The sequence below is a fragment of the Schizosaccharomyces octosporus genome, assembly GCF_000150505.1.
Source record: "Schizosaccharomyces octosporus yFS286 unplaced genomic scaffold supercont6.1, whole genome shotgun sequence".
Lineage (NCBI taxonomy): Eukaryota > Fungi > Ascomycota > Schizosaccharomycetes > Schizosaccharomycetales > Schizosaccharomycetaceae > Schizosaccharomyces > Schizosaccharomyces octosporus.
Window position 1 is genome coordinate 102897 of NW_013185619.1, and position 18664 is coordinate 121560.

Below are 18664 nucleotides of genomic sequence, written 5' to 3' on the forward strand. Positions count from 1 at the left end.
GTACGTATAACCACGCAAATTATTGGGGTGTTTGTAGTAGCCATCATACATCTGGGATAAACATGATTTCTGTAGCGAAAAAGGTGTAAAGAAAGCGTTCATTGGCATCTCAGTGTTTCTGTTTTTATTGTTTATTTTTAGATGCTAAACAATATCGATCTGGCATGTCTACATGTATGAGGATGTTCACATTGAAGGGGTTTTAATTACTTCCATAAAGCCAAAGCATTACTTGCTAAATAGACAGCCCTATATAATATATATATATGCGCCAAAGAGAATTACTCTTCTATTTGAAAAGGGTTTGTTTAATAACTTTTTTTTTTTTTTTTTTTTTTATTACCCTTGATTTGTTTAATCAATATTTATTTTCACCAAAGTAACATCGCTACCTTTATGTATATACTCTCAGAACAAAGTGATAAGTCACTGAAAGTGTATTCACACCCGAGAGCATCTCAAAAACTTAAAAAATCAATTCAAAATCCAAGTTTTCTTTTACAAGATTAAAGAAAACGTTAATGAAATTTTGTTTGATTATTAAGGCTCTCCATTAACTGTTTTGGATGTCAATTATCTGAATTTAGCAAAGTAAACTTCAGATGTACGCGAAATGTTTATGAGAATATGTAACAGAAATGGACTTCGCAATGCTCTTTTTGCATCAAAATTGCTTTTTAGAAGTGTACACGTACATCCTGTTTCCTTAGAGAGCAGGGCTGTTTTGAGTACATTGGAAAAGCTGAATACTCATCCAGAACGGATGAAGCTTTTTTCTTCTATTTTAAATGAGAAGGGGTCTACACGAAACGTTGATATTGGAGACTTAATTACGTTGAAAAGCAGTGAGGATGAAGTACATGATATTTTAAACCAATATGGTCACGATAATAGCTTACTCACTAGTAACTTCTTTAAAAAAGCTACTTCTATCGCAGAAAAAAATCAATCAGGAGAGCTTGCTTCTCGTTTGCGTGAAATCGCTGCTAATAGCATGTTGGCACTCAGTTCTGAATCCATCACCAATCTTCTTTGGGTTTTTGTGAGAGAAAGAAATGCGTACGATATGATGGCACTGGTTTCTTTTTTTCCTAGTGAATTACCAGTATACTTGCATGTCTTTCGAAGGATTTTACTGACGTCTGCACGTACTGGAACCAACGTGGATACTTGTTATTTCCTGGTGGAAACCTTGTTGCAGGATTTACTAAAACGAAGAGCTACTTACTCAATTGCTCAGCAGCGCGAACTTGAAAAAATTTATTACGAACTGTTGTTATGTTTTGCCTATTCTTATCATACAAGTGGGATAAAGTTCTTGCTTCCGATACTATATCGGGAGAATTTTCAGAGTATTAATGCAACTTCAATGGATATGGCTGTCACGGCTCTTTGCGCGAATCAGGAGCTTGAAGCAGCCATCCAGCTTACCCTTTACTTGGCCAAGCGTGATTTTCCTGTTAATTACATGCTATACCAGGAAATAACGGACAGATTATGTTTTGAAAACAAGCCTTTGCTTGCACTAAAGTTTTTCCAAAATTTTTACAAAGGAACACACACAAAGTCAACTGCGGAATTTTTAATGCCAATAGCAGAATCTTTTTATAAAAAGTTTGAATCATCAGCCCAAATAGAGAAAAGCCTATCGGAATTTCTCAAGGATGCTTCTAAGCCCACTTATGCCATAATTTCCAGACTATTAATGCTTTCAGCACTTTTTAGCCAAGATTTAGCAATCATTTTGCGCTATTTCGCAAATTTACGATCAAAGAAACTCTTAACTCTTGTTGACTACAAAATTGTTTTTCAGTTGGCGTTCAATCTTCGTTCGCTAGAATTAGCGGATGCCATAAGTAAAGAAGGTAAACATCTGAACCAGTCTGATCAATTCAAATTACGAGAGAATTATATTGCTCTACAAATACTAGTCAAGAAGTATACTGAAGCTATCGGTAATATAGAACTCCTGCATAAAGAAGGAAGGACTTTATCAAAACAGTTGTTATTGTTTGCTTTACATTCGGTTAAAAAGAACGGAACTGAGGAAGACTTTAAATTACTTCATTCAGTGTTAGGACGACTAGGTTATGAATTTCAGTCGAAAAACCTGGATTCTCCTAAAGCAGTTGCTTATCGCTGCTTGTATTATTAGAACAAAACATGGAATAAATTTTTCTGCTCCAAAGGATTTGGTATTTATAAATTGTCGTTCTTCTACGTGAATTTCTATCCCCTCAATCCCCTCTTACCAAAGATTTTCTAAGAGATATCTATTGATGAAAGGGTTGCTCAGGAGCAAATGCTATACTTAGTAAATAAAATAATCTTTATTTTAATCGTTAAAATTCAATATATTTTGGAAATCTTTTTTGATCAGCTCTCCTCTTTATGAAGTATCATTTAAGAAAGGCCTAAAAGAAAGAATGAAGCACCTAATTTTCCATAATTATTTTCTATTAGAAACTTACATATGACAGTAAATCTCTTTCATTTTTCACATAACTGATTTTCTAGTTTATTGAAAACCTTCGTCAGCGTCAATTGCTACTGTACTCCAGAAACCTGCTGTTCAAACCAACTTCGTTGTACCCTTTTCCTTGTTCTATGAATTTTTACGTATAATTATTTTACAATGTAAGGAAATACAATACTATCAATTATTAACGATTATATAGGTCGCGGGATGTATTCGATGAAAACAAAGGTAGAATTGGCAGAGTATAATAATTGCAGTTTACTGACTTCTGCCAGGCTTAGAAAATTTCCAAAGGAGCCTTGGTTCCGTAGCAAAGGATATAGAGGAGGCATCGGATATATTGATGTTCATGGACAAACGCTTGGGTGTTTTAGAAGAATCCACAAGCGTAATTCGCGGAGACGTTACAAACTACAATCGTGTATCAAGCAGTATGTACTTAATAAGTAATTTCGCTTACTGAAACCCCATTAGACATATATGATACTCTCAAAGAAATGGAGGTTCTACAAGTGATTCACTCTAATCTCCCTAAAATTAAAGCGGAATTGAATACTTCGGATAAAAATGATGCTTCAATTACAGAAAAAATACAGCTTGTAATGAAAATGCTGAGAGTGCTCGCTCGCTACTATATAAGTTTACAGTCAAGTCCACTTCATTTTTCGACCAAAACACAGCGTAAAGTCGAGATTGCATTAAGCGAAACATGCAGCAGACTTTCTTCCTTGTGCCAAAAAGTCTTACAGACTCATGCAGCATCATCTTTGAAGAAGACAACGACCATACTGGATTTGGATCAAACATGGGCATTTCCTACGGAAACGCTTCAGCAGTTTATGGGATTGATCCAACAATTTGACAATGAAGTTTTATATCCTATATCTTATTCCTCAGATATCAGTTCTAACTACGTCAAGACTAAAAGTGAATGTTTGGTCCAGTTATTAAATTCCTTGTTCTCACAATCTGAAGCAGGACAATTGAATGAAGCATCGAAAGAGTTTGTTTTAGGAAAAGAAGAGATTGGAATATATTTGATTGCTTTAGCTAGAATTCTTTCTGCTACAGCTTCAGAGCTACTCCAATTATATGATACAGAAACCTCTCAAGCCTTATACCAGCGAATCGGAAAGAACGTTATCTCAACTGTGTCAAATAGTATACATCAATGTGAAACAGCATATGAACAGCAGTCTTCTCTTGAGAATCATATACTATTTCCATTAATACACTGTGTGAAAATCACTGAGGACTACATTCAAATGAATATGCCTTTCGAGGATGTCGCTCTTTTCGATTTAGTTTCTGGTGTTCGGAAGGAAGTCGAAAAAATTATCATTTCTTCCTTATCGAATCTTTACAATGGCTACTGCAACAGTTCTAAGCCCGTGGCTTTAAGCACAAACGGGATCAGTGACATTGCTCGAGGTATTATGCTATTTTTAACAAGATTATGCCAATATAAGGATTCATTTTATTTATTAGAAAGTATCGGTGATTGGGGTTGGCGACATGAAGTGACAGCCGACTTACCGCAATCAACAACAGCAAGAGAGTTAGCCCAGAACTATATTATGGACTGTCTCTTGTCTCATCTGAATTCTGTGGAGGAAAGTGCCAACGCTATAGATACCTTAACTTGGAAAAAGGGTATAATTCTCTTAAATATAAGTGTCTACTTTGAGTCTGCTTGCGTTGAATCCGAAATTGCAACTTACTTGGATGACGAACATTATAACAACTTCTCAGAATTATCTCAAAAGTACTCAAGTATGTATATGGATGTTTGGCGTCAATGTTCCCAAAACATGTTAGATGCTACTTATACGAAAGCAAAAGAAAAACCGAATATGTCTACCAAAGATAGAGAAGCAACCAAGGAGAAATTCCGAAATTTTAATGAACAGATTACTAGTATAGTTGAGAACCACAAAGAATCTGTACGCTTTGAGCCTTCGGTTGCTAAATTTCTCTTACAAGAAGTGCGGAAGACAGTTTTGCCTTTGTATCAGAGATTTTATGACAAGTATGCAAAAGTCCATATCTTCCCTAGCAGCATTACTAACAAACAGATATTTCACGAGTGATTTTACGAAGTACAAAGAAAAGGCATGTTTCTATAACATTACATTTTAGCAGAAGAATACTAACCGCTTTTTAGTATATACGATTTACAAAAGCTCAGTTGGATTCATACATTACGGAAGCTTTCAGTCCTTCTCTGTCCTGATCGTGACAAGTTTCAAACATGATATATATTTATGGAAAACAATTCATTAATGAAGGTAGCACATAGTTTCTCTTTATCTTATTCTTCAACTAGCTGTTTATCTTGTAAACTTGACTTTTTAGAGTAGCATTTGTTTGTTTTTATCGCTTTATTTGTATGACCCTTACCCCTTTGTATGATGTATTAGGTTACCCCGACAACCCTTGTTTACATCTCCTTTCCACTCCAAGAACCAAACTTGTCTTTAACCAACGCCCGGCCAAATTTCCTTTATTACACCTAAAACGCTCATTTTTTTCAAGCAAGAATTAAAAACAGGTTTAGACTGTTCGTATTGTTTGAAAAGCTGGAAGCGAAATTAAGAAACGGAACTTTGTTGGTTAAGTAGACAGTTCTGTATACCTTCGTAAACTCGCTTGAGTACTTTGTAAGTATGGGATAGAGTTATGCATTTAAGAATGGAAAAAACAACTAGCTTGGGTTTTTGAAGGATCTGAAAAGATACCGTTGAAAATTTTCTTCCTTAGGTATTTCAAGGAATGAAGATAGACAGCTATCAGGAAGTGACGGGTTAACGAGTTTGTTATTTAACCGATTTTACAAAAACTCCTTCAAAAAACCAAGAAAAAGAGATACTAGTTCGACGATGTATTCCCGGTCCAACCATCGTTGCGCAAATATCGTACTAACTGCTGTAGTGAACTGAGTTCTTTCATTAGCTTTCATTCAAAAGTCTCCGGATTCCCGGTGAGTCGTTTCCTGTCTAGCGTTGGAGGCTCCCGTTTTTTAAGGTGTAAAGTTTAGTTCTTCGATTCGAATTCCCCTCGTCTTTCTTTTTCTACGTTCTTTTACATCCTATACTCAAAGTGTGTCAACTATTCCTAACCGAGTTGTTATAAAACTTCTTGCTTCAAGACCGCAACGCCTCTTTCTCTTTATTAATATCCTACTTTACTCCTTTCATTTGGTTTATATTGATATATTCGTATTTTTGTAATGACTACTAGACGCCTTACCCGTCAGCACATTTTGGCTAACGCCTTGAGCAACCACGACGAGAACAATCCTTCGAAACATCTTATGCATTCATCTGAAAATGCTATAATTCCAGGAAAGAAAACCATCTCTACATCTACGTCTAACAAAAAACGTCACGCTTTGGATGATGTATCAAATTTCCATTCCAAAGAAGCCAACGCTCCACTCGCGAGCAAGAGTACAAATGTTCGACACACCAATGCTGTTTACCCAATTCATCGCCCTCAGGAAAGACAGGACACCATTAAAGCGGTTGATGATGAACCTGTCTCGAAGAAACGCCGCCAACCTTCCGCCCTTAATTCTTTGTCATCTTTTTCAGCTGCCCATCCTGTGGATATGGCTACGACCAAGCCTGTAACAGAGCTTCACGCAGAAACTTATGCCAAGGAAAATGAAGCTCTTTCAAAGAAACTAAAGAAGGATACCGAAGAGCGCATTCCTCTTCAAGAAATTATGCGTCAAAATGCTGCTGCTGAAAAGACAGAAGTGCAAGACTGGGATGACTTAGACGCCGAAGATTGGGCTGATCCTCTCATGGTTTCTGAATATGTTGTTGATATCTTCCAGTATCTTAACCAATTAGAAATTGAAACAATGCCTTCTCCCACCTACATGGATCGTCAAAGAGAGCTTGCTTGGAAGATGCGTGGCATCCTAACAGATTGGATCATTGAAGTACACTCTCGTTTCCGTTTACTTCCCGAGACACTCTTTCTGGCCGTTAACATAATTGATAGATTTTTGTCTTTACGTGTTTGCTCTCTTGGTAAACTACAACTAGTGGGAATTGCTGCTTTGTTCATTGCTAGTAAATATGAAGAGGTTATGTGTCCTTCCGTCCAAAACTTCGTTTATATGGCTGATGGCAGTTATGATGAGGAGGACATACTTCAAGCTGAAAGATATATACTACGCGTCTTGGAGTTTAATCTTGCATTTCCCAATCCTATGAACTTCTTACGACGTATCTCTAAAGCCGATTATTATGACATCCAAACAAGAACAGTTGCTAAGTATCTCGTTGAAATAGCTCTCTTAGATCATAGGCTGTTACCCTATCCTCCTTCTCAGCAGTGTGCGGCAGCTATGTATTTGGCCCGAGAAATGCTTGGACGCGGTGTTTGGAATCGTAATCTTGTACATTATTCTGGATATGAGGAACATGAACTTATTTCAGTTGTGAAGAAAATGATTAATTATTTGCAGAAACCAGTCCGACACGAGGCTTTCTTCAAGAAGTATGCTTCTAAGAAATTTATGAAAGCCAGCTTGTTCGTTCGTGACTGGATTAAAAAGAATTCAATGCCGTTGGAAGATGATATCGATGAAGACTATGCATACCATCAAGAGCAGCGCATACACCATGATATGAGGGATGAGAGCTGGTAAAGACATTCTAAATCTACTTACAAGAACCCTGACCATATTGTTGTCCTAGTATTCACTCAGGGAACTGGTTAATTTGAATAATCCTTTTCTAGCGTGCATGTTTATTGTTTTTTGTTTTAACCGTAATTGTGTTGCGTTTGCACGACTACCGCCCGTAATGTTTCGTTTTGTTTAATTCTACCCACCTATCTTTAAAGGACTCCCTAGTTACGACAGCAGAAGCGTATTATCTAGGTTATAATAATTTATTTCTTTTGCTTTCGGAGCTTTTATGGTTTGATAATACTTTAAATATTGGTTCATCGCTTTCACCGGCTTTCCTTTCTCGATACAATTCGAATTCTTATTTGAAGATTTAATGATTTCTGGACGGCAATAGGTACTTTTTTAGTTTCACAGCTTATTTAAATTATACAGTTGAGCTATAAGGATGGAGTTCATATTTTTCCTCTAGACTACTAGAAAAGTTTGCTCTTATCGTATTGTTCAAATATAGTAATAATAATGATTATTTTCTTTAAGTCGTGAAAAATAAAAGCGAAAATAAAGATAGAATTTGGCGCCATAAGTGCTAACGAATTGGGCAAAGGCATGAGTGAAGAAGCTAAACTATAGAGGCACTTACAGAATTATCCGCCTCAAATATATTATGATTGTCGTTGAGCTGATTAGCGAGAGTGGCCACTTGTGAAACAATAGACTGAGAATGAAAAATGAATGCCTCGATCCCTTCTGGAAAAAATGTTTGAAGGGTTGGCTTGTAGGTAGGAGGACTTCCAGAGGATCTTTGCTGATTCTCCGCAAAAATGCGATCCCAGTTGGAGTCCCAGAATGATAGGCCATAACGGAGCAAGGAAGTGTCTTGACCAATCCGATATACCTGAATTCCTGGTTGCGTATCAGAATCTATATATGTATTTTTTCCCAATGAATGAGTTTCAAAGCGAGACAAATGAAAATGATAACCAGAGGGCACGTGATAAAATTTGTTTTTCAGCTTCACAGCAACAGTTTCGACAAAAACCTCAGCAGTGTTTAAGAAGTAAATCCGATCTTTATTATCCATTATAATTGAAGACGCAAAACTGCCGTAGGCCTTAGAATCATTGAAATGCTCCCCATATTTGATGCTAAGGTTCCAGGAAAGGGAATTCAGATTACAATGCACGATACTCAGAGTATCCTTCATGCTGCTTTCAACATACCAAATATTGGGTCGTCCGACTGGCTTATCCCAAACTGCAGTTAGTATCTTTTTAGAATTATGAATGTCAGTTAGCGTAAAATGAGCAACAATAAGAGGATCTGTTCCGAATGCTTCAAATACTTGCTTTCCGTTTATGTCTTTAATTGACTCCAAAGAAGAAAGAATCCTTTCGGAAACATCATTAGGTGCTAAATATCTAAGAAAGGAAGATTTGGTTTGTTTTTCCAGCAAAATTTTAGATGCATCTTGTATCGAATTGGTGTTGGTTTCATTTTCCCCAATTTTTAGCCTCTCAAATAATGGAACACCAACTTTGACTCGCATGAAAATAACCCCAATATACAAATAAACGTTGAAAATTGAGGCTAAGGTGTAATTCTTTATGGTTTGAACATTATCGTTACGAATCCTAGATAAAGTCAGCACTCAGTCTTCAAGAACTTCATACTTTTCCAATGATTCCGCGGAAGAAGAAGAAAGAGAAGGAATTCCTCGTAAATGGATACGATTAGGAAGGAACTTCCTCGACAGAACGAACTCCCGATCATAAAATATTTTCAAATTCGAACAGGTATGATTTAAATCAAGTACATGCAAGTTGAGGTGTGACCTTTTCAGACGATGATAGGATGCCTGTTCAAAGTAAAACAATTTCACATGGTGCAACGCCTGTTTGAGACTTGAAGGATTTTGGCAACGAATATGTATAAGCTAGAATGGGTAAGTAATGTAATTACCACACTTTCCTTACGGATAAATTTGGAGAGTAATCAATGTAGCATCGAAATCTGATACGAATTGCGTTCAAAAATACCAAAGATTCTCCTCCGAAATATTCGTAGACATCAAAGTCATCAAATGGAATTAAAAACGATCCCTAGAAAAAGTAAAATTAGCTAAAAAATCAAAAAATGTTAAGTATGTATTTACCTCACATGGAAACGCCAACGATAAATCCAACTCTTGATATAGTTTTTTTAATAGGGCTTTCTCACGTTTGTTTTTGTTTACTTCCAGATTCTCCTGAAGATTATAAACTTTTTTCTTGCCTTCTGAGAATTTCTTCGGAGCTCTCTTGCTGGAATGGTTCTGTTTTTTGGCATATAACAACAATTGCAGAGAGTCCAGAGCAATACGAGCTCTCAATGTATCTTCGCTATTTAAAAATAATTTCTTCAAAAATATAGTCAGCTTCGAGTATACCTCGATTTGAAGAAAGCAAAATTGCACGTACACCTGACGCCTGATCATATTCGAATTTAGAAAGAGTCCGCCGCTCTATTTTTCTAATTGCAAATGTAAACCTTTGAAAAAAACGTACGAAATCCGATTCGTCACTAAAGGAAGGTAATACGCATTCATCTGCAGACTCTGTGTTAGTTGATCATTCCCTTAATAACGACATACGGCGAAAACTAGGGTCATTAAATTTTGTATCTGTATCTCTAGATACTTGCAAAGTATCTCTGGAAGACTTATGTTTAGCCATAGTATCTGCTTGACATTCAGTTGACCACTCAGTAGAAAACAAGATTGTTCGTTTCTTATTCAGTCAATTGATCAAATATCCATTAAATTTTAGATAATTGACCAGTTTTTTTCATTTTATAAAATTTTGATTTACTGATGGAAACTGGGATCCTGAAGTGAATTTGCAATGCCTAAGAAGTATCGTAGTCTTGCTATCACACATAACCGGTATTGTTCATAATAAGAATTGAAGCCTCAATTAGATGCGTTAAAACTAGTTTAGTTTAAGTAGAAGAAATGAATTGATATACACCCGCTTAACCAAAAATCTTTGACTTAGCCTGAAGATATAGTCATACTATGTGTGCCATACTCATAAAAAGAATTGATCTAGAGTAAGACTGTAAAGCCGCCATCTAGTTGGACAGATATAATTAAACCATTAGAAACCGAATTTTTCATTTAGTCTATAAAATTGCTTTTAATTACCTTGAGAAAATTCACTGGCAACTTTTTCTGAAGTATTTAACTCTTGTCTCAAAATCGTTTTCATAAGCCAATCATAGTTTTGGAGGAATGCGTTCTGGTATAATTCAAATGAGGATAGAATGTCTTTCCATATATGTTTATCCTCTTGACAAGTGATGATGATTATATTTCCGTTTTCCAAATGCTTTGTCAGTCGCTTGTTAAAGCTATTAATCGTAGAACAAGATCCTCCATTTGATTTCACTATGCTCGTGACAGCCGAGATATTCGCTGGAGCAATTGTTTTTGCTGTCAAATATATCACGTAGTTTTCTAAAAGAGTTGGTCCTTTTTCTCTGGCTCGTTTCAAAGAATCCTGTATGGAGCAACATATTTCTTTTTCTTTTTCCTCATCTTTCAAAAGATAATTATCTTCTGGAGCAGGATGCCGTTGTTTGATGCTGTCTTGAAGCCATTCCATGGTCACTACTTGAGGTCCTTTCGGTATAGCACATAAAAACTTCGCCGTACGTAAAATCCTAGGGGCGACTAAATGAGTACATTTGCTAGGATTCGACGTGATTATTATGTTGCTTTTTTTAAGATCATCAGAACTTGGCTTTGTTTCATAACCAGTAATAACAACATATCGCCGTTCACGTGAAGCGGAACTAGCATTCGTTATAGTTTGAGATACAGGCTTTTCTGGGATAGCGATGTCAACTTGTTTTTTTAATCTTTTTTCACGTTCAAATGCCACCACATCTGGCATTACGACATTTTGCAACATGGAAAGCGCCATAGAAGCTGATTTTCTCTTACTTCTTGAACGTTCTTGAGTTAAAGCAACAGTATTCGCGTTATCTTTTACTTGGCTCCATCCAGGAATTGAAGAATTTGCTGTAGAGTCATGCCCGGAAAGTTCCTGCGGATCTTCCGCTGAATTAGAAACATCTTTTAACGAAGGAATGATAACAGCAGGTGTTAACAAAGGTGTAGACGTAGATTCCTTCTGATCCTGAGCTCCAGGATTCATCATCTCTTCTGACACATGAACTGTGTCAGATTTTTTGTGCTCATAATCCGCATCTGGTGTAATGTTATCTAAAACCAAATTCAAATTTCCCTCTTTATTATCCATCTGAATATTTTCATTTGATACATCGTTATTAACAAAGGACCGATTTGACATGACCGGACCATTGATACTAGGTAAGTCGTCCTCTACAATAACATCTTTGGAGGTGCTTTCCGGAGATAGCGTAGTATCTTCATGTGATTCATCCTTGTGTTCTTCCTGCTTGTTATCCTCTTCTTCTTTATTCACTCCGTTTTCAATTGCTTCTGGAGGCTTAGAGTGCATATTTTGATTTGTAGTAGTGTTTACTATATTTTCGTTACCATTACATGAAGAACCTTCGGTATCCACTATCACTGAGTTGAGCTTTGATTCTAATTTACATGGAAGCAAAAAATCCATGTAAGATTCATCAAGAGGGACGGGGAAATCGTCATACGGTTCAACAGAAAGGCTTCTGAAAGAAGAGAATAGCCATGTATGGTAAACTGATGGAATTTTCCAAACCTTGGCAGCACCAAACTTTTGTCCATACGAAGAAGCAGCTATCAGAATCGAATTGGTGGGTTTGAGGTTTTTCGTATAAGAAGCCCCCGAAGCTACAATTAACTTCTCTAAATACGTTCGAGCTTTCCCCGTATAATTCGTCAGAGCAATCGTTTGCCCCTTAAGAAATTTCTTCGAAGGTAAAGGAAAATGAAGCGCATCCAGTAGAGGATCCTTCCAAGATCCCAGTACAAAGCTGTTCAATAGCCAACTGATAGTAGCAATAGTGGCCTTCTGTTCAGAGGCCATCCTAAATTCATCTGTTTCTCTTTGGAAACCTATGAAAACATCACAGGTTTGAGTTGAGTCAGCTACGTCAGCTCCTAGATTTCTAGCAAATTTGTATATAGCCTGTTTGGCTACCGTAGAAAGATTCAAATCGCTAGCAAAAAAAAATTTTTTGTTATAAAATACATTCCGAAATAACAAATTTTCATTAAGAGTATCTTTCGGTTTCCGCGGAAAAGAAAGACTAGGAAATAAATAGGGCTTTTGGTCAATGCATCTTCCATGAATTAAACAATCTAAGACCCACCTTGGATGTATCACTTTTATGTCAGCATTTTCTTTCTCCCTAACTTTTCTGCATTTTGGACCCTCTCCATCAAAAGAAAACACATGCGTTATAGACTTTATTAATACCGGGGTGAACTTCCCTCCTAGAACTTCTAATGAATCATCAATTAAAAAGGCCAAGAATGGGTCTATTTCACAAGTGGTAGCACAAATCCCTTTGAAAATAAGATATGGATTGCTACTGTAAGGCGCATAATCGAGCAACGCATTTTTATCGATGCAATCCTCAATCCACTTTGTCTGGCCGGTATTAACGTTAGATTTGATTAGTGCATAAGGGTATTAACATACCTTAACAAGTCGAAGCGACCTTCGAGCGCCTTCTTGAACAACTGGAGAATTGAAATCGTTTCCTATAACATGCGTAGCCAATTTCCAATTATAAGGATAGTTCAAAATATTACCACCATTTTGAAGAAACAATTTTTTCTTTGAAAATATTCAGTTAGCTATTATCCAACAGGCCAATCATACAATATTTGAATCGTCTGCATCTAAAACGGCAACCACCGACTTAAATAAACCATTTAAAGTATCATTTTCTTCAGCTTGCATTCGTATTTAACGTTTGAGTCAAATAATTTGCCAAAACCAATTTTTGGAAAACTTCAAGGTTGTTTACGCTAGGATAGTATTTCTACTAAGTAAATTTAATTGACATTCGACATTTAAGGATTACACGAAGTGTATTAATAACTTAACAAAAAATAAATAAATAAAATAATTGCATTACTCGTAAACTAATGTTTAATAAATGTAGAATGTTTGTTCAAGTTAGTCACGATCCTATGAGGCATCGAAAGGCATGGGAATTTGAGTGAATACTTGATTATGAGTTTCGTTTTTTGTTTTAGTGAATTGTTCTGCACGAGAGTCATGCGGAAACTGATGTGTGCAACTTAGGGAAAATGTGTACGATGGAGGAGAGCGATTTTGAAGAAGATTTTCTAGTTTCAAGAGTCTTTGCTTGGTTTTACTAGAGTCAGTTTTTAACTTCTGCCTTAAAGAATCGCAAATTTGTCGGAAAGAGTCATGCTGGGATTCCAAATCTGAAAACGATTCTTGAAGTCTGAGAATTCGAGAACGTGTTTCCGTAACCCTTGGGAAAAATGTGTCTGCTTGACTCTTATTTTCGCAAGATTCTACATGTTCCCTATCCCTTTTCCTTTCTCGTTGGGAATCCTCTTGTAACTTAACATCACGTAGCCGGACATTGTGATGACCCAAGGACCTTTTTGGTTTGATTTTCTCTTTAAACTGTTCTCTCCAATCTTTGGGTAATTCCGTATCTACATGAGACCCCTGCCCGACATCCCTACTTTGATTACACAATGAAGTTTTCAAAGTAGAATTTTCATGCTCCAAATTCCCGATTCGTACGAAACATGCTTTATAGTTCTCTTCAAGTGTTGTAATATCTTGTTTTAATAATTTCTGTTTCGTTTCATGTTCATTTTTGAGGACTAGTAATTCTTCATTTTGGTTTAGAAGATGATGGTTTTCATTTTCTAATTGTTCAATTGTCCTTTGAAGTTTCACCATCGTGTTTATTTTAAATTGTTCATTTAATCTTCGTTCTTCATCCAGTTGTAATTTTAAATTCTTTATTTCCAATGAACTTTGTAGGGAATCGCGTTCAAACGCGTCAATAATTCCCTTTGCATTCATCTGTAATTTAAGAAATCGAATAGTTTTCTCAGATAAGTCTACATCTTCCTTGCTAGACAGTTTCTCGCTTTGTGGATTGTCTAGTTTCTCGTCTTTTGAATATGAAATTGGCGATGATGGTACACAAGTCGTATCTGGAGAACCTGAAGCTTGCAATAAATCTTCTAAATTCATGTTTGATTTCAATAATTTGTTATGAAAAGGAGAGAAATGGAAAATTCCCAATCCCTTTATGTAATAGGTTGAAGGCAAGTACAATACTCAGATCACACGCGTCTCATACCTTTCAACATAAACGACGCAAATATATATCTATGAATAATAAAATGGTTAAGTATATTAAAAGGAAATTAAGAATAACTTGCACTGGATTTATCTTTATAATGGCCTACGAATGGTTGAATAAACTGATCTAAGTAGACCAAAATACAATTACAAAACAGCATGGGATAGAACGTTAAAAAAGATTTATTTGTAAAACTTCCAGTGGGCAGTCATACGCAGAACAGTTTTCATTACATGAGCATCAACAAACGGAAACACTTGTTTACAGCAGTGACTCGATATTTTTAAATAGAACGAAAAATCCCCATTGTTTAGACTTTAAAGGCACCGCGCATAACAGTAGCTTGGTATTTTTGAAGCTTATTGAGCAATACATCTCCTTGCTTCACGACTTCTTGATATTGGCGATTCTTCTCATCGGGACGATTTGTTTCAACGACGCCACGCACACGGTCAATCACGCAGTTTATTTTATTGCCAGGAATAAAGGATGCTAGGTCGCGATCGATATATTCAACAGAGACACCAAAGGCAGCAGCCATAGATTCAATGCTAAGAGCACTATAAGACTCCAACAATTGGGAGTAAGCATGTCTTCGCATTTCACGAACATAGTATCGGTAATGAGCAACAAGGAACTGGTCGCACTTGAGATGGTTTTGTTCGACATCAGCAAGAGTGCGGAAGAAGCCAGCATAGTCACAGAGATAGAGACTATTAATGCATGCCTCTAAACTAGACATGGACTCGTTTTGAGGTAATACGGCAAGGACTTCAGGGGAATCTATGATATTCGATTTTACATGAACACGGTCTAAAGAAATGGCGCCAGAAATAACGGCATAACGAACAACGTCGTAATAAGGTAGTAATTCAGTTGAAGAAAAGGTAGACATGCAGTCAAGCAACAAATCGGCGGCAGCGGAAAAGTCACGAATTGACATCAAGTAAATACCTTGGTAAGCCTTCAAGCGGTTCTTGCGTTCCCAATCACCTCCCTTTTCAATTAGTGGCTTCATCTTTTCTAATAAATGACTGACAGTCTTCATGTCAGAGTAAACATAAGCTAGGCGAATCTTTAAGAACAACACGTCAATTTTCATGCCCGTCAAAGTAGCTCGATCATAAATTTCATCACAAAGTTGTACACCTCGTACTCTATCACAAATATCGACAAAGTAGTATGCCTTGCCTCTCATAGCTTCTAGAATTTCATGTTCACCGTTCAGTTCTTGGGCATCTTCCAGTGCTTTGTCGTATTCTTCGATACGCTTGTTGTTTTCTTGTATCATTTGATTGAGAAAAGACTCATCCTGGTCTATTTTCGACTTTGTGCCCTCATATTCACAGACATATTGATAAAGAGGTGCTAGATGATTTTCTCGAATCGCTGAGAACAGGGTTTCCAGTGCTTTTTCATGCTTTCTTTCCAAAAAGCTGTTTGATAACTCATATATCGCCTGAGAAATCGTCAAATCAGATATCACTCTTGCCTTCTCACTCATTGTCTTTGTAGGTGGTAGTGGATGACACATTTGGCTCTTGTCTACCTCTGGAATCGTTCTACACCGATTCAGGTAACACCACCATATTGTTACTTTTATTTACATGTAAGTAAATTGTGAAAATACGAAATAAGTACGACTTGGCAAGCCAATCTTGTGTATTTGTTGACTGAATGTACTTTAAGATGTATAGAAGTACAGTTTCGATAAAAGCATTCAAAAGTAGTTAATGACGATCCTAGTCCGATGGCCTTCATACAAACAAGGAAAATCAATTGCATGGTAAAAGCCAAAGTACTGAAAACAAACTAATCAAATACTTTTATTATTTTACTTGACTTTTCCGTCGTCTTGCTTGAATTGTCATAGATAGGCAGGCGTGCTAACTATAGGAATAAGGAAAATGGATCGGCCTGGAAGATCTTCGAAACATCAAAATTCCCTTTTTTAAACCAAAGTGAATAGCTGAAAATGAAACTAGAGAAGTTAAAGTCTCTCTTTATGGCAAGGCTCCTAATTTGACCAAGACTCCTTTCAAATTGTACGTACACCTGAGAGATAAATCAACTCAGTTAAGTATTTCCTGTTTCACTCGTAGGTCTAGGAGAATATAAATCAACAATAAATAGTAAAAATGAATTCCAAAACTCACAAAAGCCCTTTCTCAGTATCATACTATTTCGAGATTTTATAACGATTTATACTTGAAAAAGATATGTCGGGTTATACAGAAACAAAAGGTATGCAAAAGTTCAAATGGCTTCTCATAATGAAACAATGAAATACTTCAAAAAATAGCTTTTCAGAGGTTATAGTGAAAGAATTTTTCTTATCGGAAGAACGGAGAAAGGACCCCATGACTGGTCATTATAAGAAGCGAATCTATCAGTCAAAGCCGTTTGTCCTTTGCAAAGCATTAATAAAAAAAATGCATTCGCACAATTACCTTCCTAACGCTTTCACTAACGTTTCCAATTTGAATCAGCAAGTTTTACAAGCCAATTATGCGATTCGTGGGCCTTTGACAGTTCTTGCCGAGGAAATCCAAAAGGCCCTGCTGGAAAAACCTGATGCCTATCCGTTTCAAGATATAATTTATGCAAATATCGGTAATCCACATCAGTTTGGACAGCTACCCATTACTTTTCTTCGTCAGGTGTTGTCCATCTGCCAGTATCCGGCTTTGCTAGATCATGCCCATGAACCTTGGTTCAAAAATATTTTCCCAAGTGATGTCGTTGAGAGGGCCAAGTTGCTGTTGAAAGGTACAGGCAGCGTTGGAGCTTACAGCGATTCCCAGGGAATCCCGATTGTTCGCAAGCATGTAGCAGAGTATATTCAAGAGCGGGATAACTATCCTTGTCATCCTGACAACATCTACTTGACAAGCGGCGCCACTCAAGGAGCTAAACTAATCATGACCTTACTTATTACAGGATCGTCTGAAGGAGCCATGCTCCCCAGTCCTCAATACCCTCTTTACGGAGCCTTAATGGATCTTTTGCATGGAAAATCAGTGTTGTACTACCTGTCTGAAAAGGACGAGTGGAATGTAGACGTCGAGCAGTTCAAACAAGCGTATGAAGACGAGTCAAAGAAGGGAACAAACGTTCGCCTATGCGTATTCATCAACCCAGGAAACCCAACAGGTACCTGTATGTCAGAAGAATGTATCGAAGAGATGCTCCGATTCGCAAAAAGAAAAGGTCTTGTCGTTATTTCCGACGAGGTTTATCAAAACAACGTGTTCAAAAAGAAGTTTACTTCGTTTCGTAAAGTGTTATGTGACCTTGAAACGCGCGAACCAGACTCGGATTGGGACAAGGTTTCTCTCATATGCATAAACTCTGTTAGTAAAGGACAGTTTGGTGAGTGTGGACAACGAGGTGGCTACATCGATATCATGAACGTTCCTTCCTTTGTAAAAGATTTAATTTTAAAGCTGGCAACCATTGATATTTGTGCCCCAGTGACGGGTCAACTGCTTGTCGATTTGCTAGTACGACCCCCGAAAGCAGGTGAACCCAGTTATAAATTGTATTCCCAGGAAATTGAGAATATTCACAAAGACATGGAAAAGCAATGCCAAATACTGTATGAAGCTACCAAGCGCATGAAATATGTTACTTGCCAAGAGCCTCATGGTGCAATGTATTTACATCCTAATATTCGTTTACCACAAAAGCTCGTTCGAGAAGCGAATGAGAGTAACATTGAACCTGATGAGCTTTATTGTTTACGGATTTTGGAGCGTACTGGCATATGTTTAGTTCCTGGAAGCGGTCTTTGTCAAAAAGAAAATGACTACCACGTCCGAATTACCTTTTTAGCAAAAGGATCTGAATACGTCGAACGTTTAGTTGAGGCTCATAATGCTATCATAAACGATTACGAAAATTAGGATCGCATACCAGGTTCATTTTTGCTTCCATAATGATACCTCCTCAACATGTTCATCATTCTAGTGAGATTTATCTACTCCCTCAGTTTTCTTATGATAACGTTTTCTAATACTTTTTAATGAGTCCGAAATAACTCAGCATGCCATTTGATTGTATGTTTTCCTTCATTTTGAATCGTGTATTTTTACGATATTATGATATACATTTCAACTTTACAAACCTTGTAGCTATCATGAATTTCCTAGTTAGTTTTAAATAAATGAACTTTTTTTAAATACCCAAAAGGAAAAAGAAAAATCTTCTATGAGATTATATTC

General features: G+C 36.8%; 8 protein-coding genes across 8 annotated transcripts; 4 read left to right on the forward strand and 4 right to left on the reverse strand.

The window, feature by feature from the left end:
- Window positions 1-383: 383 nt before the first annotated feature.
- SOCG_02668 (uncharacterized protein) lies at window positions 384-2401 on the forward strand. Its single transcript, XM_013161159.1, has one exon. The coding sequence runs from the start codon at window positions 614-616 to the stop codon at window positions 2153-2155; it is 1542 nt and encodes a 513-aa protein (XP_013016613.1). The 5' UTR covers window positions 384-613; the 3' UTR covers window positions 2156-2401.
- Window positions 2343-4882, forward strand: SOCG_02669 (exocyst complex subunit Exo70). Its single transcript, XM_013161160.1, has 6 exons — window positions 2343-2637; window positions 2679-2707; window positions 2755-2910; window positions 2954-4508; window positions 4555-4591; window positions 4644-4882. Coding segments are annotated over exons 1-6 (1848 nt in total). The 5' UTR covers window positions 2343-2635; the 3' UTR covers window positions 4713-4882.
- Window positions 4883-4935: 53 nt separating this feature from the next.
- SOCG_02670 (G2/M B-type cyclin Cdc13) lies at window positions 4936-7691 on the forward strand. The gene is made up of 2 exons (XM_013161161.1): window positions 4936-5139; window positions 5411-7691. Exon 2 carries the CDS (start codon window positions 5709-5711, stop codon window positions 7140-7142), a length of 1434 nt encoding a protein of 477 aa, XP_013016615.1. The 5' UTR covers window positions 4936-5139; window positions 5411-5708; the 3' UTR covers window positions 7143-7691.
- Window positions 7692-7746: 55 nt separating this feature from the next.
- SOCG_02671 (uncharacterized protein) lies at window positions 7747-9838 on the reverse strand (the record flags this gene model as incomplete). The annotated part of the gene is made up of 6 exons (XM_013161162.1): window positions 7747-8758; window positions 8798-9060; window positions 9101-9226; window positions 9280-9522; window positions 9584-9711; window positions 9757-9838. 6 exons carry the CDS (start codon window positions 9836-9838, stop codon window positions 7747-7749), a joined length of 1854 nt encoding a protein of 617 aa, XP_013016616.1.
- A 462-nt stretch (window positions 9839-10300) lies between these two features.
- SOCG_02672 (BRCT domain-containing protein Brc1) lies at window positions 10301-13042 on the reverse strand (the record flags this gene model as incomplete). Its single annotated transcript, XM_013161163.1, has 3 exons — window positions 10301-12727; window positions 12779-12916; window positions 12962-13042. The coding sequence occupies 3 exons, from the start codon at window positions 13040-13042 to the stop codon at window positions 10301-10303; spliced, it is 2646 nt and encodes an 881-aa protein (XP_013016617.1).
- A 175-nt stretch (window positions 13043-13217) lies between these two features.
- Window positions 13218-14442, reverse strand: SOCG_02673 (horsetail movement protein Hrs1/Mcp6). Its single transcript, XM_013161164.1, has one exon. It carries the CDS (start codon window positions 14327-14329, stop codon window positions 13274-13276), a length of 1056 nt encoding a protein of 351 aa, XP_013016618.1. The 5' UTR covers window positions 14330-14442; the 3' UTR covers window positions 13218-13273.
- A 158-nt stretch (window positions 14443-14600) lies between these two features.
- On the reverse strand, window positions 14601-16042 carry SOCG_02674 (19S proteasome regulatory subunit Rpn7). The gene has a single exon (XM_013161165.1). It carries the CDS (start codon window positions 15973-15975, stop codon window positions 14752-14754), a length of 1224 nt encoding a protein of 407 aa, XP_013016619.1. The 5' UTR covers window positions 15976-16042; the 3' UTR covers window positions 14601-14751.
- SOCG_02675 (alanine aminotransferase) lies at window positions 16012-18633 on the forward strand. Its single transcript, XM_013161166.1, has one exon. It carries the CDS (start codon window positions 16802-16804, stop codon window positions 18344-18346), a length of 1545 nt encoding a protein of 514 aa, XP_013016620.1. The 5' UTR covers window positions 16012-16801; the 3' UTR covers window positions 18347-18633.
- The last annotated feature ends 31 nt before the right edge of the window (window positions 18634-18664 follow it).

What these genes read in the sequence shown, in the direction of transcription:
- SOCG_02674 (XM_013161165.1), bottom strand. Translation starts at nt 15,975, where the DNA reads ATGTGTCATCCACTACCACCTACAAAGACAATGAGTGAGAAGGCAAGA.
- SOCG_02670 (XM_013161161.1), top strand. Translation starts at nt 5,709, where the DNA reads ATGACTACTAGACGCCTTACCCGTCAGCACATTTTGGCTAACGCCTTG.
- SOCG_02668 (XM_013161159.1), top strand. Translation starts at nt 614, where the DNA reads ATGTTTATGAGAATATGTAACAGAAATGGACTTCGCAATGCTCTTTTT.
- SOCG_02669 (XM_013161160.1), top strand. An exon ending in CTACAATCGTGTATCAAGCA is followed by an intron (nt 2,911 to 2,953) that starts GTATGTACTTAA and finishes AAACCCCATTAG; the next exon opens with ACATATATGATACTCTCAAA. An exon ending in TATCAGAGATTTTATGACAA is followed by an intron (nt 4,509 to 4,554) that starts GTATGCAAAAGT and finishes ACTAACAAACAG; the next exon opens with ATATTTCACGAGTGATTTTA.
- SOCG_02673 (XM_013161164.1), bottom strand. Translation starts at nt 14,329, where the DNA reads ATGAATTTAGAAGATTTATTGCAAGCTTCAGGTTCTCCAGATACGACT.
- SOCG_02675 (XM_013161166.1), top strand. Translation starts at nt 16,802, where the DNA reads ATGACTGGTCATTATAAGAAGCGAATCTATCAGTCAAAGCCGTTTGTC.